Source organism: Tachyglossus aculeatus, chromosome 8 (assembly GCF_015852505.1).
Source record: "Tachyglossus aculeatus isolate mTacAcu1 chromosome 8, mTacAcu1.pri, whole genome shotgun sequence".
Lineage (NCBI taxonomy): Eukaryota > Metazoa > Chordata > Mammalia > Monotremata > Tachyglossidae > Tachyglossus > Tachyglossus aculeatus.
In genome coordinates, this window is record NC_052073.1 from 19225863 (window position 1) to 19249826 (window position 23964).

A 23964-nucleotide genomic window follows, 5' to 3' on the forward strand; every position below is an offset into this window, starting at 1 on the left:
CAGCTAAATAATTCAGAAGGAAACTGAATTTAAAGATTTTTATTTTTTTACAAATTTTTAAGGTTTTTATTTTTTTGCCTAAAAAAAAAATTCCCCTGGAGATAGTACTGGAATAGGCCTGAAATAGCACTGGTGAATTTTATCTTTTGTGAACTGCAGTGTGAATAGGTTAAATGTTTGAGAAACTAAAACTCTAGAAATGATTGTTTTTAATATTAAACAGTAAAAGTTTAAAATAAGATTTTTTTATCTGACAAAACCAATAAACATTTCAACGGCAACTCTGTTTCCATTTTAATAAAATTAAGTTAAATGGTGCCATATTATCAGTCTTTATTGGAAAGTGGAATAAATTGCACTCAAAGTAGTCAGAGAAGGAAGAAATCATTGGGAATAAACATAGATTTTGGGTTTTTTTTTTTCATTTTGGGAAGGTAAATGCCCTCCTCAGGAAAACCTATTTCTCCTGCTTTTAGGAGATGCGTCCAATTTTCAGAGTTAAAGCTTTAAGAACCAAGTACCTCAGCGCAGTCAGTCAAAAAGAATGAATTTTGCCAAGTTCCCTGAATGTTTCCTAATCCATCGCACACCATCCAAGATCAATCTGTATGAAAAGCACATCATTGGCTTGACTGCAGTCCGGTGGCTCTAAGGTAGGCAGTCTCTGGCTTTTATCCATTAGGGGAGAAAGTAGAAAGGTTGGTCCAAAAAGAGTGTCTTGTTGCAGTTGAGTGTCTTAGGCTAATGCCAATGCACACCAAGAGTCCTGGCGGAGGGGCCCATTTAATCCTGATTGCTGGGTCATGGCAGTGGATGACGGGAAGGTGTAATCCTCAGGCTCAAACTTGAATTCAGAATGGTTGGTGGTCAGTGGGTCTTCTGCTTGGTTGGAACCCTGCTGGGTTGTAAGAAGGGAATGATTACACATTTTTGTTTTCCCATTTCCTTCTGATTTTTGACAAGAATAAATATCACCTTTATGGCCCCTCCTACCTCACCTCCTTTCTCTCCTTCTACAGCTCAGCCCGCACCCACCGCTCCTCTGCCACTAACCTCCTCACTGTACCTTGTTCTCACCTGTCCCGCCATTGACCCCCAGCCCACGTCCTTCCCCTGGCCTAGAATGCCCTCCCTCCGCACAACAACCAAGCTAGCTCTCTTCCTCCCTTTAAAGCCCTACTGAGAGCTCACCTCCTCCAGGAGACCCTCCCAGACTGAGCCCCCTCCTTCCTCTCCCCCTCCTCCCCTCCCCATCCCCCCGCCTTACCTCCTTCCCCTCCCCACAGCACCTATATATATGTATATATGTTTGTACATATTTATTACTCTATTTTATTTGTACATATTTATTCTATTTATTTTATTTTGTTAATGTGTCTTCTTTTGTTGTCTGTCTCCCCCTTCTAGACTGTGAGCCCGCTGTTGGGTAGGGACCGTCTCTATATGTTGCCAACTTGTACTGCCCAAGTGCTTAGTACAGTGCTCTGCACACAGTAAGCGCTCAATAAATACGATTGAATGGTAGCCACTTTTTCCTTTTTCCTGTGATGTTTGACCTAGCTCTTGGATTGTGATTTTACCTCAATACTGGTGATCATGTAGAAGAAAAAAAATCAAATTTTGAGCGAGCCCCATATGGGACAGGGATTGTGTTGGACCTGATTTTCTTGCATTTACTTCAGCACTTAGTACAGTTCTTGGCAGGAAGTAAGTGCTTAACAAATGTAATTATAATAATAATAACAATAATGTAGATTCATAGTTTCTAATTCACCAAAGTAAGATGTTTACACCTTTTGAAAAAAGAATATCTTTTTTAGGGATACTTGGCCCTCAACCTGTCACGAGAAGCTCTTCCCCAGAGAGGGAAATGACAGATTTGGTGAACTAAAACAATACTTATAGGGACACAGAAAACATCAGTAGGAAACAACGCTTTTACATTAAAGAAATCCAACATCTTCCCTTTGTAAAGCAAAATGTGATAGTGGTTTGCCTAAGGGGCTTATGCTGAGCACTGCTGAAAAGAATCACTAATGCTTTTAGCACCATCCTCATTGAAAAGTACTTCCCTAAAGCCACTGAATATTTAGCAAACTCAGTTAGAGCTAAATCAAAGACCACTGGGCCTAAAAAATAGATGATTAGCTTGTATCTTAATGAGTTTATTTAGATGATTTACATAAACTAATCAACTAGCCAAGCACCCCTTCTAAAGAGGTGGCAGGTAGGACTGGAGGGCTGAGTGACTCCCTCAGGATCAAAGGGACCTGCTGGGATCAAAATTTGGGGAGACTGGATGGCTGGTCTCAGACCAGGAGCTCTTGCAGCTCTCTCCTTGGCTGTCTCATGGGCTCGTATCCTCCTTACCTGAGAGACAGACACGATGGTTTGCCCTGGATACTGCGATGTCACGGAGGGCTCGGCTTTTAAAGTGGCTGCATTGTCAGAATTCGTGATGGAGGAAGGGGAGTTTGTAGTAGAGACTGATGACCCTGCAAAGTAACAAGCAAAAATTTAGCAGAACAGCTTTACCCAAGGGAGGCCTTGTAGCTCCATGTTGGATAGAGTTTCTGGAGAGCCCATCTGCCGTACCTAAATCCAGCCTGACTGTTCAGATGAGTTGTTTCAAAAGAGCTCTGAGAACCTTAAGAAGCAGTGTGGCCTAATGGATAAAGCAAGGGCCTGGGATCCAGAAGACCTGGGTTCTATCTCTGGGTTCTAATCTGCTAATCTGCTGTGTGACTTGGACAAATCACTTAACTTCTCTGTGCTCCAGTTTCCTCAGCTGCAAAATGGGGATTCAATACCTTTTCTCCCTCCTACCTAAACTGTGGTACAGGGACTGTACCCATCCTGATTAACTTATACTGACCCCAGTACTTAGAATAGTACTTGACACATAGTAGGCACTTAACAAATGCCATATAAAGCCTTCTCTCTGGATCCATCCCTCTCCCTCTGAAAGCCTGACAGTGCAAGTTTCCTGGGCTCCTTGGTGGCAGGGAGCTAGAGAGTTAGGAATCACAAACCAACAAGCTGTTAACTCCTTGAGGGCAGGGATCCTGTCCACTAAGTCCATCATATTGAACTCTCCCAAGCAGCATAGCCTAGGGGATAGAGCATGGGCCTGAAAGTCAGAATGAACTGGGTTCTAATTCCAGCTCTGCTGTATGATCTTGGGCAAGTCAATTCATTTCTCTGGGTCTCAGTTTCCCCATCTGTAAAATGGGGATTAAGACTGTGAGTCCCATGTGGGACATGGACTATGTCCAACCTGACTAATTTGTACTTACCCCACATGCTTAGAACAGTGCCTGGCATATAGTAAGCACTTGTCAAATACCATTTTAAAAAAGTGCTTAGTCCAGAGTTCTAAACATAGTAAGCACTCAATAAATACCATCTGATTGATGGATTGATTGATGATCTCTTGGGCTTGGGGGGGTGACGGTGGGGGTCATCCTTGCCTGGATCAAGCTCCCCACTCCCAATTGCCATGGAAGGAGCAGGGGCCTGGCCAGAGAGACTGACTGGCTGTTTGAAACTAAAGCTTATGGCCTGGAGGCTGGAAGAACATCAGACCTGAAATTTGTTGTCTAGAATGGGTGCCTTTTTTCTGTGCTTCTCACCTTCCCTATGTAGGTTATGAGTCCTCGTATGGGCCAGGAACTGTTGGTTTATCTTATGTCCATCACAGAGCTTAGTGCACTGTTTTGCTCAGAATGAGATCACAATAATAGCAAAAACAACTAATTAGGCCTGGCCAACCCATCTGTTGAACATGTTACCTCTCTGGGTAGTGTAATTTTGAAAAAGAAAACTGGAGATAGTGAAATCCTGGATGGAGTTACATTTGGTCGGTCAACCTATTCCTCTTTTCCCTCACTCTTCTCTCTATCCTCATCCATCATTGCCGTTAGCATTTACCAAGGGCCTGATCTTTCCCCCAGGATGATAGCTTGGAAGAAAGAAGGGAGAGAAATAACCTATCTGGGAGAATCTGTGCCCACTCAGGTCGCTCCACAGGTCTAACATATCCAGGCTCAGACTGCCCCTCTGCCAATCACAATTTCCCCCGAGGATGTGACCTCTAAGAGTTGGAGAGCTGCAGCAGCTGCACATTGTCACCCAGACATTTTGCCCTTGTGCAGGGGTGGGTGGTTCCTGTGGGCTACTGGGACTTTAGCCGTCCTGACAACCAACGGAGATGACTTCACATACATGAATGCCCTGCGCATCTGCCACAGGGTTTTGTTCCCTCCCTCCCTATCCACCCCGACCCTCAGAGGTGAGGCTGGAACCTGCCCAACCCAGCAGGGGACCTGAGCTCAAGTGTGGCTCAGTGGAAAGAGCTCGGGCTTTGGAGACAGAGGTCACGGATTCAAATCCTGGCTCCGCCAATTGCCTGCTGTGTGACCTTGGGCAAGTCACTTCACTTCTCTGTGCCTTAGTTCCTTCATCTGTAAAATGGGGGTTAAGACTGTGAGCCCCCCGTGGGATAACCTGATCACCTTGTAACCTCCCCAGCACTTAGAACAGTGCTTTGCACATAGTAAGCGCTTAATAAATGCCATTATTATTATTATTATTAATAAAAACAAGACAATCTGGCTTTCCTGAAAATTTGGACAAAGAACTCAAACTCAGGGTGGCCTGCTCTCTCCATTTTGGATGCAATCAATCAAATTTATTGTATGCTTACTGAGCGCGGGGCACTGTACTAAGCTCTTGGAGCTTACAGCACAACAATATAACAGACATATTCCCTGTTCACAACCACCTTACAGTTTAGAGGAGGAGAAAGATATTAATATAAATAAATAAATGATGGATATGTAGATATTCCCATGGCCTGCCTGGACAGCTTGGTTGAACAGGACTCCTGTCTACCCTTGTTCCGTTCTGACTACTCCCCTACCAGCAGTTTGTCTCCTAAAGACCTACTCTTTGAGTCAACCTCACCAGGACCAGAGTGGCCTAAGGCAAATTGAGACAATTCTGTGAGTTTTCCAATGCCTAGGAAAATGTGTAGCGCCCTTGTTTAGATTCTGTTTCATTCAGTCATCTGGAGCTCACCTTAAGACTAGTCACCACCAAGATCTTGACCCAGACCAGATGACCTCATGGACTTGCCCTTCTTCTCCTGGAAGTACCAGCTACCAGGATACCAGGCAGCCCCTGGGCAACAGGCCCCTGCCTGTCTACTTGTTTTGTTTTGTTGTCTGTCTCCCCCTTCTAGACTGTGAGCCCATTGTTGGGTAGGGATTGTCTCTATCTGTTTCCAAATTGTACTTTCCAAGTGCTTAGTACAATGCTCTGCACACAGTAAATGCTCAATAAATACGATTGAATGAATGAATGAATATGCCTGCACTTTGAGTGTCATCAGGCAGAAGGCAACTTGGCATGGGCCCCTGGCATGATATCAGCTGATTTCCCTTTTGCTCTCAGGCCCTGAGAAATGAGAAGAGATGGAAGAGTCATGGGTGGGAGACCTAGAAAGGGTCAGGAGTTTTCCCCTCCCAAATCAGGTTGAAAGAGAATGGAAAGCGGGAGGCCTGTGAAAATGAAATTAGCAAGCACCAAGAAAATCCAAAACAGAGGGATCAGAACTTACGTTTTAGACTGACTCATTCCCTGGTAAAATAAACCATCTTTTCTCTCCAGTGCTATTGAACAGTGTGACTCAGTGACAGCTCTGAAAACATCCTAGCCCTGACCCCCCAAGAGGAATGACTGTAAAAGAACCATACCTGTTGAGCTTTTGGCTTTTGTGATATTTTTGGGCTTCCTTTTCCTCGTCTGGATGCTTTCTTTTTTCATTGCCAGGGGACGTGGCACCTTGACATGAACAAATACAGAATCATTAATATTGTGCTTTGCTTGGGTCTCAGCTCCACATGTGTTGTTTCTCTGTTTACATAGCCTGTGCAATGCCTGTGAGGTCGCTGTCCTTCACGAAGGGTTATTATTCTCCGCTTCAGTCCTTGGTTGGGAGAAGAATAAGGTGGAGCGGCTGTGTCCTTCCCACAAATGCTGTTTTCCACCACATTTCCTATTCTGCTACTTCTGATTTATGGAGAGCCTGGCTAGCCCTGCTTCCAGGAAAGGCAGTGGAGGTTTATAAGGGGGGAATGGTGGGGGCTGGGCACAGACCGCAGCATCATGCAGGGGTCGGGCTGCTCCCTATGCTGCCTCTGCTGAAAGCCCTAATGGGAACAAGACCATTGGCTTTGTGTAATTGCATTTCTGCTGGTCACTTGACGTCTCCCTGGAAGATACCTACTGGGGACTTGGCCACAGGACAGGTCAGAGAGGAATATTGGACAGAATAAGTCCTATCAAGTTAGTTTCATTGAACTTCTTGGAACTGGACAGAGTTGAAAGTGGCCAGGGCCCAACTGTATGGAGAAGGACCACTGACGGACAGGGATATTTAATGGCTTTTAAAACAACTCTTGTGTCCTCCAAGGAAGAGGTGAATCCAGGTCAGGATTACCTGTAGGTTGTTCTGGGATCTTTCTGAGCTGGTAGGGCTGCTCTAATTCCTGGGCAAAACAGCTCCCGGTTGTCCAGGACAATTTCAGCTGACAGGGGGCTATTCTGCCTTTCAACTTTGTTTAGGGGCCCTTTGATGCTAACTTGTCAGCATCCTCTCCTGAACCTCCTGTACCCCATCCCACAACTGGATAATCTGCTGGGCTACAGGCTGATCTTGGAAAGGGAGCCAAAGGGCCAAAAAGGTGAGTGCATCAGTAAAATTTGCTGGGGAGGAGGCAAATGTTGGGCCAAGGGCCTCTAATTTGCCTTGCCCTAGACCCAACAGAGCCTGAAACTGACCCTCTGGGATGAATGAATCTCCTCAAAGGAGATCCCCAGCAGTAGCAGCACCCAAACAAGGCCCTCCCAAGAGAAGACAAATTGCCAAGGGCAGAGCCCCCCAACCCCTATGCCTAGGAAGCAGCCCTCCTCTGACTCCTCACCTTCTCTGTGCCGCCCACCATCTCCCAGCCCCGCAACCTCCCAACACCATCAGGTCCAAAGGGAAACCCAGGCCCTGCTGATCTGGGAGCCAGTGTTCTGCCCAGAGCCCCTGCTCACCCCATGCAGTTTCATATACAATCCACAGGCATTGCAGACAGGCTCTCCTTCTGCGTTCCGTCTCCACAGAGTCGTGTTGGTCGTGTGGCAGTTTGTACAGCAGAGCCCGGCCCGTCGCGACGAGGACTAAACCCAAGAGGGAAAAAGTGATGAGTTTGCAGGAGGGGCTGCGTTCTCTCGACTTACACCACTGCGGCTTTCCCGGAGATGAAACCTCTGACTCATTGCATGAGAGATAAGGACAAGCACATGAAAGGCATAGCATTTCGGTGAGTTCACTTTCATTTGCTAGTGCTTTTTCATTAGGCTGATAAACCTGGCAAGACTACCTAATCCTTCTCACTCCAAATGCACGGATCTGGCTTCAAAATGATATTCCATAAGGGGGGGCAGAGGGGGGAGGCGGGGGAGAAAATAGGTGCCACGTGATGGGGAGGGGGCAGCATTTCATACAAATGATTTTATGTGTGTAGAGGTTGGGAAATATTGCTGTAAATATTTCCCAACAAAGACCTGCAAGAATTGCAGTCAAAGACCCTACTCCTTTCAAAATAGGCTCATGTGACAATGTTCCCAGTTTGGCTGACGTGCTCGGAAGCAAAAGAGGTTTTGATTAGACATGAATAAATATTCCCTGGCTCTAAGGAATGTGAAATGGTTTAAGAGAGCTTCTGAAGGTTTTAAAGAGAGGTACAGGAAGGAATGTATCTGAGACGGTCTAGGTAGAGCCTACCAGGAGGTTGGGAGATGGACCACATGACCTTTGCTTCCCTGTGCTAGTACACTTTTGGGGAACATCAACTTCACTCGGATAAATGCAACTCAAAGACTGAGGTGAAGAAAGAGGGGCACCAGGGGATGGTCATGGCTTTGGGCAAAAGGAAACTGGAGGTTTAAAAGGAATTATGATAAATGAGAGTTGGCTTAAGTTCTCCAATGGGAAGGGGAAGCATGCTTTCCTAATGGTAGAAGGAGAAATAAAACAACAGAAACTCTTCCTGCGTTTAACCTGTAAACTCCAGGGCCGAGGGTGTTTCCTATTCATGGTTGAAAACCTGAGGTATTTGAGCAATTTTAATAGAAGCCTGGAGTGAGTGTGAGTGTATCTGAGTTACATTTCAGAGTGAGGACTATCTCTCCACTCAGGTGTCAGAGTGATATTATTCAGCTTCAAGGAAAGGGGGGGTGGGGAAAAGTCCCTTTACTCCAGCGGGAGGCTGCCTGTGCTGGAGATGAGGTATGTAACCAAGAATTCCATCCCTGTTTACTTTTCTCGTCTGACTTGATATCATCCCTGGGCTGGATGATGAATGGGGTGATGGGAAGAGGGATGGAAAGATTTACAAGGTTGGTAGCCCGGTAAAGGCTGAGGAGATTGGTTTTCAAAGACCGACGGGGCTCTGGGTTGTGTCTTTTGGTGGGTTCCCTGATGCGCACATGCTACCATCTTTGTCCAGGCATTGGGCCTGCCCGGCTGTTCCATTGTGTCAGTGAGCACTGCAGTGCCAGCTCCGACCAAGGCTGTGGGCTCCGACAAAGGCCGCCCTCTCAGGGTAAGGATGCAATTCAGTGTTCCAGGTTCATATCAAAGGACATGGGAAGCAGCCTGGCTTACTGGATAGAGCACAGGCCTGGGAGCCAGAAGATCACAAGTTCTAATCCCAGCTCTGCCACTTGTCTGGTGTGTGGCCTTGGAGAAGCCACTTCACTTCTCTGTGCCTCAGTTACCTCATCTGTAAAAGACGGTGAGCCCCATGCAGAACAGGGACTGCGTCCAGTCTGATGTGCTTTTATCCTCCCTGGCACTTAGTACAGTACCTGGCACAAAGTAAGCACTTAACAAATACTACAATTATTAAAGGATGGCAAAGCTCTGAGACCCTCAGGCAGGAAAAGTTCCCTCAGTGGAGCCTCTGGCACACATGGAAAAATGCAGCAGAAGTCTCAGGTGAATCTGGTAGCTGTGGGGACATCACAAGTCTTTGAAAACCAATCCGTTTTATCCGAGGTGGAAGAGGGAAGGGTTGGGCAGTTAGGAGCATTTATTGAGGGCACACAGGGTGATGTGATTGCTTTTCCGGCCAAATGATAGCTAAGGAATACACTGATTCGCTTTTTGGAGGACGCCATTCCATGACCCCTAGCCAGCTGCAGCCCCTGGGCTTGCTGATTAAAGTTCTGCAGTAGTTTTTCCTCTTCAATGAATTCCAGGTCTGTGCCCAGCACTGGCCTTATCTGGTCAAAATGACGAGGCTCTTGCTTCTGGGACAGTTGCGTAAATGATATGTATCTACAGACATCAGAAGCCAAATAAATCATCTGTAGTGGATTATTTCCACTCCTCCCAAACTTGACTCGACAGAGGAGCTGAAATGGGCTCGTCAATCCTAGGGAAGCAGGATGGCTTAGTGGAAGGAGCCTGGGCCTGGGAGTCAGAGAAGCTGGGTTCCAATACCAGCTCTGCCACTTGTCTGTTATGTGTGACCTTGGACAAGTCACTTAAAATCCCTGTGCTTCAGTTTCCTCATCTGCAAAATGGGGATTCGATACCCATCTTCCCTCCTACTTAGACTATGAGCCCTCTATGGAGCAGGGATTGTGTCCTACCAGATTGCCTTGTATCTACCATTTAGGACAGTACGTGGCACTTGGCAAGCGCTTAAAAAATATCACCACTATTATTATCTTCAAGGTGTGGCACCATTCCTCCTTCCCATTCCCTTTCAACTTCCCCGGAAAACCCAGCAAAAAACTCCCTTCTCTGGCTTTTGTCATCATTGGACCTGCTCTGGACTCCTACCTTGACTTGGGCTCTGTGCCTCCTTCCTGCTCCTTCCGCTCACCTGCCACCAGGTAACCCTTCTGACCTTGTGATTAATAATAGTATAATCATAGGTGTGGTATTTGTGAAGTTTAAAATGTGTCAAGCACTGTGATAAGTGCTGGGGTAGATGTGATACTATCAATCTGTTTCCCAATTAAAGCCAAAATCCTCTGCTCCTACAATCTAGGCAAGTCCTTTGGGAATGCACTGGGTGCTCTCAAAGTTTGTTTTCCTCTCTGCTTCTTGCATTTCTTGGTTGCTGTTTGCATTGTTCATCTTAAAACTGTTCTCACTGACTGCACTGGCAATATATTCTGGCTCAGATTTTGTATGACTGGTGCTGTTTTGCCATCTCTCTCAACTATCTTATGGTGTGTTAGCTTGTGACCAATTTGGTACTTGCTGAGAAACAGTTTGAAATAGTCTCTTTTTGTACTAAAAATCCAGTTTAATTTTCTTCAGAAAATTTTACACTCAAGTCTAGTTTCCCAGCATGAATTCTACAATAAATATGGCATTGTGGTGGAGACAGAAGGTACAGTCAAGGCTACTTTTCTGCTCACTGAAGGACAAAAGGCATAATATGTTATTGCAAATTTCCTAGCAGTTTACTTAAAGGACAGAGCTCCTCTGCCCACTTCCCCTCCCTCAGAATTTTTTTCTAACATTCTGACCTTGTCGAGGAAGTTGTTGACTTCAACATTGTGTGCAGATGTTTATTTATAAAAATGTAGTATATGATTAAACAAAAAACTCTGTGAGTGTGGAGGGCTTGACATCCCCTGGGGGCTGATAAGTTGTTAGAATCATATTTAATTTCTGTGTGTTTAGTAATAAACCTCATGTTAAGAGTTATATTAGGGGTCTGACAACCAAAGAGCCAGAGTCAAAGGGGGAGGAAGTCTCTTTCTTTTTGGAATATTTGTAGCCTCCTGGCTAAAGAACTCTTCGGTTTGAATCAACCAAATACAGGAGAGTGGGCTGTGGATTGGGTGGGAGAGAGAGGAAAAAGAGAGAGAGAGAGAGAGAGAGAGAGAGAGAAAGAGAGAGAGAAAAGAAAGAAAGAAAGAAAGAAAAGCCTCCTGCTTTGGAGATTCACAGTGACCAGAACTTTATAAGCAGATCAGAATCTAGGCAGACCCAGCTCTCCATGGATGTAAAGCAGGTGGTCTGGGCAAAATCTGTCACATCAGAATAAAATGTTAATGCAATGGGGGGTATTTAAGTCGTGATGATTTTTCTGCTTCCAGGTTCTGTTCATTTCAAAAGCAGGAGTCAGCCAAAGGGGGAAAAGTAAAATGTAGAATCAAAGAGATGTTCAAAGCTTAAAAAAAGAAGTTAGGGTGGTCTGATTGATAGTAATAGGCTGTCTAAGTTAACTCTCCATTTCATTTTGTCAGGTTTCTGGAAGCGAGCAAGCACATTGTGGGTATTCAGGAAATGCAGTATTAAACAGTAACAGCAAAATGAAGTATAGAATTAGGTAGCTCCTTCAGAACATTCAGACAAAAACTCTAATTTTGCCCTAAGTATTTTGTAGCAGCTGAATCTTCAGAAAAATTTCCTCAGACCTGGATTTACTAGACTAGATCAGAAGTGAAAAACCCCAGGCCACATTTGGAGAGAGAAGAGAAAGGGCAGACAGAGAAAACACTCACTGTTCTCACCCCTGTCCTTCTCTCTGTACACTGCCTCCGAATACCCAAGGTTACTTGCAAGCTATTGCCAAGCTCATGATGACTGCCACGTTGCCTGCTCGTTTACTAAATTAGCAGCTGCAAGTCCAGTTCTTTGGGGCATGCAGAGAGATTGTGCTAGCATGAAGGACACTTCCCTCTCCTCCCCATTTCTTAGAGACAGAAATTTCATCCAGAAATGAAATGGCTACAGCTCATTAAATTAAATGGGATTTTTGGAGTATTTCAAAGGACAATTAACTTGGTTCCCTTAAAGCTTCGGAACAATGCCCAGGGCACTTAAGGAGACAGAAGGGCTTGGTGTGATTTCTAAAATGAGCCACTTTTATATGCAGCTATACTTTCATAAACTCTTCTTTCTTCTTCCAAGTTCCCATTGTAATCAATAGTAAAATCAGCCCCTTCAGTTCAATAGTACTTTGCCCATAGAAATAATCCCTAAGAGCAGTCAAAATATAACAGAAAGGAAATTCCTGCTCGAGTTATTTGCAAAAAAAAGTCTAATCACATGAAACACATCAGCAAACACTCAGTATGTCTGCTGTATTGCGTTCCATCTCCCGGGATTATTCAAGTGACTCCCCTGTATATCCTGATGAAATCTGCAGGAAAATCTCTGTTTTTTATTGATCCTTGAAGACACCACACAACTAGCAAGGCAGGTGGAATTATGGTAACCTCTGCAACTGGTGGATTGGCAGCAAAACATTGCTAAGCCATGACACAAGCTTGGGCCCCAGAATTGAGAGATTAAAAGCCAGTTCCAGTGACTTGGACAACTTTATGAATGGAAACCAAAAATCATGCCCGATGGGAAACTGATATAGCATCCTGGGTTTTGTTACCCTGGAAGTCAAGGGGGCAAGATTCTGAAGTCTTGAAAATGATATTTTAATTAATAATGTTATAATCCAAATAGGTTGTTATTAATTACTGCCCAATTGCTAGTTTCCAATGATTAAAAGGAAGCAGTTCCTTTAACGAAAAAGGGAAAGGAATGAAAACCTTCCCCTAGTGCTCCAGTCAGGATGTAGTAAGGGGAAACCTAGTCAGAATCAGTGCTTTCCTTCTGCAAAAGAAGCACAAAGAATATGATTTGGGATACTGAAAATTCAAGTGAACTTTTCTTTCCAGAAAGAGTATGTAAAAGAGGACAACAAACCTCCCATCAATACTATTAACCAATTCCAAGGTAGCCAATTCTGAGATCAAGTAGCTGCTAAGTGAAACTGTTCCTGACATTATGGGGGGACCATGGTGGGAAAGGTTTTGTTGGGACCGTCCAACTTTCTCAACAGGTTCCGGGAGCTGGTCTGTATTTAAAAATTGTATTTTAAGAGGGGAATCTAACTGGGACATTTATGCCCTATAAGGCCTCTCTTCCTTTAAATTCCATCCAAACCTCACTCCTTACATTTTGACTTTGTTTCCCCTTTCAGTGATTAAAGATGGATTCCATTTGGCTGAGAAATGAATTTTTAAACATTCTAGGAATTTCAAACCTGATGCTTATATCACTAACGTACCGTAAAGCCTCATTAATTTTAAATGCCAGGGACAAGAAAAAAAGAGGAATTAGAATTAATTCTATTTGGATGGTCATCTATTTCATTTAAGGAACAACAGGGCATCTGGACACCCAAAACAACTTGTCAGCCAGATAATATTGGCAAGTGTTTCCAATATGACCCTTTGGGGAAAATTAAATAAATCATCTTAAGGAGTTTTAGTGTCTATGTATCTAATATCTTAAAGGAAAAATACAAAGTATCTATGTATTTAGCAACTAAAAGATAGATCTGTTAGTATCTATCCTTCACTTAGAAAAGTGCTTGACACATAGTAACTGCTTAAGAAATGTAATAATAATAACAATAAAAATAATAAGTGGGGATTCAGAGAGGTGGATTGCATACTGAATTTAAAAAGTATTTTATGGGGAGTCATTAATAAAACACAGGTATCTTGCATATTTTAAAATACTTTTCAAATGATAGACAGAGCATGATTTATAAGACAAATGGTGCAATTGCATTTTACTTTACCATTTTCACTCTATATGGCCGTCTAAATAATCAAAACTACAATTCTCCTGGTAATTTACCTACAATGAGTGTCTTTCTTGGTTCAGATATCTATATCTCTTTTTAGCTAGATCCCCAACACAATATGCCAAGATCTTCAGGAGAGTTTAGCAGAGTTCCAGGACTAGGGTGGACACCAGTGAAAGAATATGAGTCTTTTTCTAATGCAGAGATTCTGGACATTTCCATGTTTGTCATAAAACTAGACGGAGAGCTCATTGTGGGCAGGGATTGTCATTCTTTATTGCTGTATTGTACTTTCCCAAGTTCTTAATACAGTGCTCTGCACACTCTAAGTGCTCAATAAATACGACTGAATGAATGAAAACTAAATTCTACTCCCAAGAACAGAAGAGTTACTTTAAATCAATCAATCAATCAATCAATCAATCGTATTTATTGAGCACTTACTGTGTTCAGAGCACTGTACTAAGCGCTTGGGAAGTACAAGTTGGCAACATATAGAGACAGTCCCTACCCAACAGTGGGCTCACAGTCTAGAAGGAAGCAAACACTCAGAAATGAATTTATGGAAGATGAAAAAGAAATGACTCCCTCCTCCCCCAAAGCTCATTATCTCATAGAAGAAGAAATCAAGTCAGTGGAACATGGGAATTAACATTTTTACTTATCTCCCACCCCAGCCAAACCTCCACAGCTAATTAGTGACAGGGTACACTGCAACATTTTCTGCTCTACCTAGACCTGTTGAGTGATTAGAAACAGTTTACTTGGAACATGTATTTAATCGGCCTTAACTTTCTATGTTCTGCTCAACAAACAAAAGGCAAGGAGACAAGAAAATTAAAATAATTTCCCCAAGGTCATGTTTAATGAGACAAGGCATGCATCACATATATAATGAGAGAAAAGGGAGGGGAGGGGAGAAACAATACCAAAGTTGCAGATTTCAAATGAATCAGGAAATGCTGAAGTGAAAAGGGTCTCAACCACCTTGACTCCCCCTCGCACTGTGGATTTAAGTAGAGTCTGACTATCGTGGTGTTCTACATTTAGGGTGAGTTAATGTTGTGCTGGAACTATCCAATTTAAATGTATAAATATTTTTGTTCATTTTGCATTTGTAATAACTCCCAAGGCCCCCCACCCTTTATTTAAGAATAAAAAGGAACGCTAGAGAAAGAACTTTAAACCATCATAATCTTCTTTAGGGTATATTATGGGCCATTTGAAAACGCTGCAGACATACAGTTAGGGTAATTATGCAAATGTGCTTCCAAATTTTCCTGACCATAGTTTATGAAAATATTCCTCCCTAATGCGAATTTTATGTTTTTGACATCCCTGAAAGACCAACTGAGGTGATCAATTTTTACGTATGCACAAGAAAGTTAGAGGTGTTAAATTCCTCTCAGAAATTGCATCTTTTTGAATTTTTTCTTTTTGAGGATTTCTCGCTGAGGTTGTAAACTATAGGTTCTAGTTTCAGCACTTTGGTATTTAAGCATTCACACATAGAAGTCAGGCACAAGCAAGCATGAAAATGTAGTTTTTTAGCATAAAAAAAATCAAGAGTAGTAAAACTATTCCCCTCCATCCCCCAAGGTCACAGGAACGAAAGAAATTCAGCCCAAATTAGGAAAATTTCCTAAGGTCATGAACTAAAGAAAAGGCAAATTACCATAAAGAGAAAAAAGATCGATCCAGTGATCAACAGGACTAGGTTTGTGTTCAAAATATAGAGAGCTTAGAAAGGCAGCATATCCTAAATAATGTGGCCTATGTAGATGTAAGCTGTATCATTGATATTTTGATATGTAAAATAAACGAGTAAAATGAACCCTAACCGTAGTGACCTTATCTCTTTTACTACCTGTCCAGACGCGACTGCGGCTAAAATCGGGGTATTTTTTCTTTTCCCTTTTTTTGGTCCCCCTGCACTGGAGCAAGAAGATATTGCCCTGGTGCATCTTTTTTTATTCCTGAGCCAGAAAGACAGGGGCGGGGGGGTGACGGGGTCCGGATTCAGAACCGAATTTGACGCTTTCCTCCCGGCCCGCCTCAAGGCCCCAAACCCTGGAGGACAGAGCTGGCCGACCCCCATCTAACCCCCTACTCCCGCTTCCAAATCTTGCAGGCACCTAGAAGAGGCCCAGATCGGAGGAAGGAGCCAGGATCCCTGCCGGCCCTTCCCCGCTGACAGGTGAGACCCTTCCGGACACCCCCCGCGGCCGCCCAGGACCCCCGGGGCTCTCGGGGCCGGGGGCGTCACTTACCAGCCTCTTCTGGGGCTTGATGAGTGGTCGGTTGATGCCGTTCATCTTGTGGTAGAGGCCGCAGGCGTTGCACAGGTAGTGGCCGGTGCCGTCCCTCCTCCACAGCGGTGTGGACATGGCCCCGCAGTTGACACACTCTCGGCCCTCACCGGGGAACTCCTCCAGGAACTCTGAAACTGACAGGCAGAGGCTGGGGCCGAGGGTCGGGGCTGGGGGCTTAGGACTGGACCCGTAGGGTTGGGGTAAAAATAATAATAATAATAGTAGTAATAATGGTATTTGTTAAGCTCTTACTATGTGCCAAGGACTGTTCTAAGCGCTGGAGTAGATATAAGGTCATCAGGTTGTCCCACGTGGGGCTCACAGTCTTCATCCCCATTTTACAGATGAGGGAACTGAGGCACAGAGAATAATAGTAATGATGGTATTTGTTAAGCGCTTACTGTGTGCCAAGTACTGTTCTAAGCGCTGGGGTAGATACAAGGTCATCAGGTTGTCCCTCGTGGGGCTCCCAGTCTTCATTCCCATTTTACAGAGGAGGTAACTGAGGCACAGAGAAGTGAAGTGACTTGCTCCAGGTCACGCAGCAGACAAGTGGCGGGGCCGGGATTAGAGCCCACGTCCTCTGACTCGTGCTCTTTCGATTAAGGTAGGGGCTATGGCCGGGCCCGGGGGCCCGGGGGCCCGGGGGCCGGGACCGGGATTGAGGCTACCTAGGGCAGAAGACAGGGTCTGGGGCCTTGGAATCTAGGAGCATTCAATCGTATTTATTGAGCACTGTGTACAAACCACTGTACTAAGAACTTGGGAGAGTACACTGTAACAACGAACAGACACATTCCTGCCCACAAGGAGTTCACAGTCTAGAACCTCCACTCTTTGTCTCCTCACCACCCCCGCCATTTTTCCCTCCTGCTAGTTGGGGGGATGTCCCCAGGCAGAACCCATGGAGGGCTGCAGCGCCACGTCCCCTGGACCAGGGGTCTGGGCCGTCGGGGGGAAGGACTCGAGCTTGGAAGACGTGGGGAGGGAGGGAGGCGGCGGACTCTTTCAGTGCGTTTTGTTTGTTTATTCTAAGGCTTTTAAAATGCTAAATAACCGGAGATGGAGCTGACCCCGTCTCCCCGGTCCGTCCCATCCCGGCCTAGCCCGTTCCGTCTACCCGGGGTTGGGAATCGGAGAAGAAATAAGATGCGAGGAATAACATGCCCCACGCAACACTCGTGGACATGTCTCCTTGAATTCAGGGGCCAGGGAGCCTGCCTGGGTCGACACAGTGCCAGGGAAACGGAGAGGGAAAACGAATTCGTACCATGCAGACAGACCATTTGGGTAATTCAAGCCTCCGAGGCTCCCTCTGTCGTGTTCAGCCCGGACGCGGAAGGTTGTTAATTATCTGGATACTTGTTTCACCGCTCCACTTTGCCCGAATAGATTCACCCCATCACTAAACCGGTCAGGGCACGGAGCGACGCCGGGAAAAGGGGGGGCTGGGAAAGGGGGTATCGGGGGAAGCCCTCCCCTCTCCTGCCTCCCCCCCCCGCCCCACCATCCCCCAAGTATCCACCATCTCAGGCGCCTCCTTTCTCTGAGTTTGTTCTAGAGGTGGCTACCCCGGCCCGTTCCTTCCCCGGGTCCGTGGGGTCAAGGCCACGCCGGACCGGGACCCAGGGCCCAAAGCCCGGGACCCGGAGCCGGACCGATCGCTCTACCATCAGGCTTTCTTGTTGAAAGAAAGCAAGAAAGGAAGAAAGCAAGAACTTTCTTCGAAGCGCGAAAGTTCATTTCCCCGCGGAGTACCGGCCGAGTTACTGGGAAATTTAGACTTTTAGACTGTGAGCCCACTGTTGGGTAGGGACTGTCTCTATATGTTGCCAACTTGTACTTCCCAAGCGCTTAGTACAGTGCTCTGCACACAGTAAGCGCTCAATAAATACGATTGATTGATTGATTGAAATCAACCACGAGTGCCATCCAGGAGCGAAACTCCAATACCCATTTACCAAGGCCCTTTACACGGCGGGCGCGGTATATTTCTGCCTCCCTCTTCCCCGCCAGACTGCTCTTCCTAAATCCGGTCGCCCTAAAAGAATGTCCCCGGGCTTCTCCGTACCCCTCTTTCTCCCCTGGCTCAATGATCTCCCCGCGAGCCGCAGTCCCCGTACTGCCAGGGGCTCTAGATTACCCTCCGTGACCCCGAAAAAACAGGGGGACCCCTCTGCCACTTCTCACTCCAAACAGGTAAATGAAAACCCCCGATCCCCGCCCACGAAATGGGGGAGTTGGGGGAGATAAACTCCCTCCCTCCCGTTGTTTTCTTTTCCACTTAACCTTTTCGGGCATCTTTTGGTGCTTTCTATTCCGTATTTTTTTTTCCTAAACCGAAACCCTAATGAAGATGGATTTCATTTCATTTCCCCTAAGGCTGGGGCTTGGGTTGCAAAAACCCGCCTCCAACTCTCCCATCTCCCCACCCCCCCAACCCCCAATCACTCTCATGTGGCTAACGCTGATTTCAGTGGCAGGGTGCGGGATGGCCGGGGTTGTACAAATAAATGATCGGTATTAATGTTATTGTAAGATGATAAAAGGAGGGGGGCGGGGGTGGGAAGGGGGGATAGGAATTGGAAGACTTTCCTGATTTCCATCAAATGTTTTCGGTTGTTGACTGGTGGCGACACGCAGGCTGGGGGCGAGTGATGGAATGTCCATGGCCGTGGTCGGCGGGGAGGGGGTGGGAGGGGATGGAGGGCCGGGGGGTGGGCAGTGGGGGGAGGCGCGGGATCAATCACACCTCGGGCTCCGGGCTGACAAATGACAGAAGTGCTGGAGGTGGAGGGGCGGGGGGAGAAGGGAGAGGGGAAGCGGTCAGCTCTGTCCAATCTGCCTTCCGTGTCCTTCCCTCCAAAGCATCCTTTTCTGGCTATTCCGATCTGGACCCCTGCAAGTCCCGGGGTGGGGGGAGAGGAGGGGAACACGTGTGGGCAGACTCCTATACGTGTAGGTGTCTGGAGAAACCAAGATGGTGCTCACCCAGGGGACCAACAGAGCGCCAAATGTTGAGGAACCTTTCCCGGAGAACATTAGTCAACATTTAAATGTGTTTCTGGACAGATTTCAAAGTTGACTTTTGCGTAAATGTTCCGGGAAACATTTCCAACTTGTACTTCCCAAGCGCTTAGTATAGTGCTCTGCACACAGTAAGCGCTCAATAAATACGATTGATGATGATGATGATGATGAAACTGGAGAAATGGCAGAATGGACATTTATTCCTGAAGTGACCGGGTTCTTGGCTGTTACGAAGACAAGACAGCCTTTCCTTAGGGGGAGAGGGAATTGGGAGGGAGGTTACGGGGCCCTGCGGGATTCTTCTCAATTCAAAGGAAATCTGGGCGCCTTCTTTCCGAGTTACCGTTGTCTCTCCCTCTGCATTCTCCGCCGAGGGGAGTCCTCGGCCTCCGGGCGGGCGGTATTTGGGGCTAGGTCCTCCCCTAACCAGGGGTCATCCCCCGACACAGAGCTGCGGCGGGGCGCTGGTTGGCACGAAGTGGAGGAGGGAGAAGGGAGATACAAACTCAATACGTAAATACTAGGAACTGGGAGGCCTGGTTCTGTCAACGAGTGAGTTGCGCTCGGAGAGACCAATTTTTGAACAAGGGATTAATCTCTCCCGAGTTTCATCAGGAGTCCCCAGGACCTCGCCTCCCAGGCCCAGTCACCCAACTGCCTATCTTCAGCCGATTCATCAGGAATCGATCTCGCCGACCAGGTCGCCGCAGCGAAAGTGAAGTGGAAATTCTGGACAACTTTATGGATAATTCCTGCCATCACAAGTCCCCTTTCGGCCGAATGTCTGCGGTGGCTAGGGGGTGAGGGGTTCTTGAATGATCTGGTTAAATCCAGTAGCTGAGTGTGTTTGAGAGGAGTCGGGCAGAAATTGGGCGGGGGGGACCAACCACCCCTCCTGGGGTCTGGGAGCAGGGGTAACCGAGCCGGATCTCTCCGCTGGGTAACCTCACAACGAGCCAGGGCCTTCAAGGCGATAACAAGGCTGAGACCATGAAGGGGACAGTAAACCACTTTCAAAACAACATAAAACGGAAAAAGAAGAGGAGTCAACCTAGACCCCCCCCACTTTTTTCCTGTCCCTCCCCTCACGTTCCCCAACTCTGCCGCCGGGGAAGCTGACCTCTTGGAGGTGTACAAAGACACTAGACAATTAATTTATTCTCAATTCTCCTGCCCGACTCGGACTTTCGGGGCCGAGTGGCGTGCCTATAGAATGGATATGAAAGAAAGGAAAACGAGAGAAAAAGAAAAAAAAACCTCCCAAAACAACTCCGGAGAAACGTGGGTTTTATTGCCCGTCGCCTGATTGAGTTTCACTGTCGCTTCGGAGGGGGCAGATTGAGGCAACGGGGGGATTGTTTGGGCGAAGCCGAATTAGGAGACCAAGAGTCTGTTCAAATATAAACTAATTTACCACAATAAATTACTTAAAAGGGAAGGCGCTATAAATCTGCCCTCCTCGCTTAAACACAGGCTAACCGGCGAGGCGGGGCGCCGGGAAGGGACGAGGGAGATGAGAGGGAGAGGAGAAAGAGGATGTCACTTTGGGGCAGGGGGCAAGAGAAGGGAGGGAGGAGGTGGGTGAGAGGAGAAACCACCGTCTCATTCTAGATCAGTGGGTATCAGGAAGCCCTCCACGCCCCCTCCTCTGCGGGATTAGAAAACCTTTCATTGGCGGGGACCCCCCCCCCCGCCCCCCGGCCTGATGTGTGTGTGTGTGTTGGACCCAAGTCAAGAGTGCAGGCAGTTATCCGGATAATTCAAGTCAGGATACCGGCTATTAAGAAATAGCATCGTGGAGTGTATTTTGTTTCTCTCTCGGCCTGACTTATGCGGACGGCCGGTCTCCCTCGATCACACTGTGCCGAAAACATCCGACCGCAGACCCGAGCGCGGGGGGAGGGAAGGAGGAAGGGAGGGAAGGAGGAAGGGAGGGAAGGAGGAAGGGAGGAGAGACCACTCGGAGAACTAAATGTCTCCCGAGGCCTTGTCTCCCGGAAGCGCCGCCGGCTTTTGACGTGTCTGACCCCCATCTCACCCCGATTCAGGGTTACTGGGGCATTTCCCAAGGACTCTCTCCTTTCCCTGTACCCTCCCCCGTTGACGACGATTAGTCCCGAAATGGGGAGAGGGGGCGGCGGCCGGGCGGCCCGGGGTGTGGGTTACCCGGCGAGGCCTGGCTCTCGGGCGCTGCAGGGACGAGTGGGTCACTTACCGAAGGTGGACCTCCTGCCCGGGAGGGCGGCCTGGCGGCTCTGCAGGCTGTGCAGGACGCTGCTCTCGAAGTGGCCCGTGGTCCAGGACGGGCCCATGTCCGGGCTGACGTAGGCCGGGTAAGGGCTGGGGTAGGATCCATTGACGGAGCGCACCAGGGCGTTCCCGTACTGCTCCCGCCCTCCGCTGCCCAGGAGCAGGGGGCTCTGGTAGGCGCCGTCGCGGGCCCCGCTGCTGCCTCCGGGGGGGCTGTGCGAGTAGGAGAAGCCTGAGGACGGGTGGGGGCTGCCGGGGTTGAAGGCGGAGGCCTCGCCGCCGGCCTGCGCCCAGCCCGGGTGGTTCCCTAGAGGATGCGCCTGGTGGGCGGACTCGCAGCCTTGGAGGTAGGGCAGCGTCTGCAGCATGGACGGGACCCGCGTGGTGGGCACGTAGACGGGCGAGCTGGCGGACGAGTGGAGGAAGTTGGTCGAGTCGTGGCTGTAAGCCGACTGGCCGTGGTTGGGGGCGAGGGCGAGGCTCTGGTACATCGCGGCTCCTCTCTGTAGGTCCTGGCGGCTCGGGGCGATTGGAGACGGGGATCCCTTGGGGGCCTGCGGGAGGCGGTGGGCCACGGACACAGGGGTAGATTGCGGTTCGGTTCTTTTTCTGGTCGTGTTTTTTGGAGTTTTTTCCCTTTCTCTTCGGGGGCTGTTGTCTACGCCGCGGAGCGTCGTCCGGTTGTTGGCGGTGGTCGGCCTTACCTGGGCGGGGAGGAAACACGAGAGTAGGCCCGACCATTCCCTCTGTTTGTGTTTCCACCGCCCTCTCTTAAACCCCGGCTGGCTTCTTCCCACCCCACTTCCCGCCCCCCAACCCGGCACCTGCTCTCCCGGATCTCTCCTGGGGAACGTATCCACCCAGGGCCCAGCAGTCCCGGGCAGGACGGAGGGGAACTGGTTCCCTCTGCGGGGTCATCTCCAAGACAGACCGGGCCCTCTTGGGGCCCTTCGTCCTCTCACCACCTGTCCTCCCCCAAACTTCCCCCTTCCTTCTCCAAGGGGCAGAAACCCTAGGAGAACATGCGGGGTTAGCCGCTTCCCCGAAAGGCAGGAAGAAGAAAGAAGTGGAGAAGGAGGAAAGGCCCTCCAGGCTGGGGCTGGGATCTGGAGGAAGTTACGGTCGTCTTCATCTTCCTCCCACTCACCCTGCCGCCGGGAATCTCGTCCCCCTCAAAAACCGAGGAGTTGTTCCCCCATCCTCCCTCCCAAGTCCCCGATTACAACGACTTGGGCATTCGTTCATTCTATTAAACCTCCCCCAACTCCCCTCTTAGATAATTTTGGACCCAGGTCACCTAGGGGAGAACGGAGAGACGCGAGAATCAGAATAAACCTAGCCTCAGAGATTCCCCACTCCTTCCAAACCAACCCCCAAAGTACCAACCCCAGGACAACAGCAAATCCCTAGATGATCAAAAGCCTTCGACTTCTGGCTTTCCTTTCACCCCGGAAAACAGAAAGCCGAGGGGGCCGGGGGAGGGTCAGGGCTGGTCACTCGTCTTCTGCCCCTGGGTGTCAGGAGGAATCTGAAAGGCTCGGCCCACCATCGCGACCCTAATTCTGTGGGACCCAGGGAGTTGGCGACGGGATCAGGGGGAATAATAATAATAGTAAAAAAAAAAAACACGACACTCCCTTTCGATCTCTCTTTCACTCTCTCAGGATCCCGTTGCGTAACCGGGAGCGTGACGCTCCACCTCTCACACTCGGAAAGGTAATTTTCAAGATAATGAAAATCGCGATCACCATAATCAATTAAAAAGTCCGACCCCCGCCGGGGACAGGTCGAAAACGGCTCCGGCTCAAACAACCCAGGTTTTGGCTGGGGGAGCCCGTCCCACCCCGCTGGCCCACAGCGTCCCCTCTTCTGCCCCCTTGCCGGAGAAACCCCTTTCGGAGCGCTTATCTCCTCTAGGAGCTCCAGTTGGCAGATTAAAAAAAAAAAGTTGAGCGGAGAAGAGATACTTACGGTGGCGGGGAGGGAGGGCAGGAGGGAGGGGGCAGCGGCCGCGGCGGGCGGGCGGGCGAGCGACTGGCAACTGGAGAGAGCGCGGCAGGGAATCCCGGAGAGAGGGCTGGGCCAGGCCCGGCCCCCGAGCCCCTTCCCACCCCCAGCCCCACCCCCTCCGAACAAACTTTTTCAAAGTTCAGACGCTTTCCCCACCCACCCGCCCACCGTCTCTCCTCTCCACGACTTCTCCCCGCCTCCCCAGCCCCTCCGGACGGGTGGCGGCTCCAAGTTTCTGCCTCTCCCACCCCCCTCCTCCCTCCCCTGGCTCCTTTCTCGCCCCCAGCCCCCTCCCACCTTCCCCACGGCCGCCGGGGGGTCACGGCTGGAGCCCCGGACTCCGGCTGCGGCCCGGGAGAGGACGGGCCCACGCCGTCACGTGGCCAGGACTGTCCAGAGGGGACGGAACGTTTCTCCCGGAATTGGGAGAGTCGAAAATAAAATAATGAAGAAAGGACAACATAAAGACCCAAGCGCGGCTGGGTCCGGCCGCCTTGGCCTGAGCCCGGGGATCCCCGCCTCCTCCCTTCCCCTTCCCCGGCCCCCGCCTGGCCCGCGGACTCAGTGGGGCTTCTCTTAAAAAAGCGAAAATTGATTGATCAGATCTTTGAATTAAATCGAAGCCATATAGAGAATAAGATGTCGAATAGTCCGTCCCGACCCCAGGCCCCCGGCCCTCCCTCCAT

At 48.5% G+C, this 23964-nt stretch overlaps 1 protein-coding gene across 3 annotated transcripts; it reads right to left on the bottom strand.

Moving 5' to 3' along the window:
• Positions 1–321: 321 nt before the first annotated feature.
• GATA5 (GATA binding protein 5) lies at positions 322–22785 on the bottom strand. Of its 3 annotated transcripts, none has more exons than XM_038750308.1 (7): positions 22655–22785; positions 21234–21972; positions 15947–16122; positions 7105–7230; positions 5757–5844; positions 2371–2495; positions 322–895 (listed from the first exon to the last, which is right to left on the bottom strand). In XM_038750308.1, the coding sequence occupies exons 2-7, from the start codon at positions 21757–21759 to the stop codon at positions 737–739; spliced, it is 1200 nt and encodes a 399-aa protein (XP_038606236.1). In that variant the 5' UTR covers positions 21760–21972; positions 22655–22785; the 3' UTR covers positions 322–736. The 3 variants fall into 3 exon arrangements, with proteins under 3 accessions (XP_038606236.1, XP_038606234.1, XP_038606235.1); XM_038750306.1 differs by having other exon boundaries at positions 322–898; XM_038750307.1 differs by lacking the exon at positions 22655–22785 and having other exon boundaries at positions 322–898; positions 21234–21975.
• Between the last annotated feature and the right edge of the window lie 1179 nt (positions 22786–23964).

Excerpts from the sequence above, each read along its gene's own strand:
- GATA5 (XM_038750306.1), bottom strand. The coding sequence starts at position 21,759 with ATGTACCAGAGCCTCGCCCTCGCCCCCAACCACGGCCAGTCGGCTTAC. Across the intron at positions 16,123-21,233 it reads GGGCAGGAGGTCCACCTTCG|TTTCAGAGTTCCTGGAGGAG; the intron begins GTAAGTGACCCA and ends TCTGCCTGTCAG. Across the intron at positions 899-2,370 it reads CCATCGTGTCTGTCTCTCAG|CAGGGTTCCAACCAAGCAGA; the intron begins GTAAGGAGGATA and ends CTTACAACCCAG.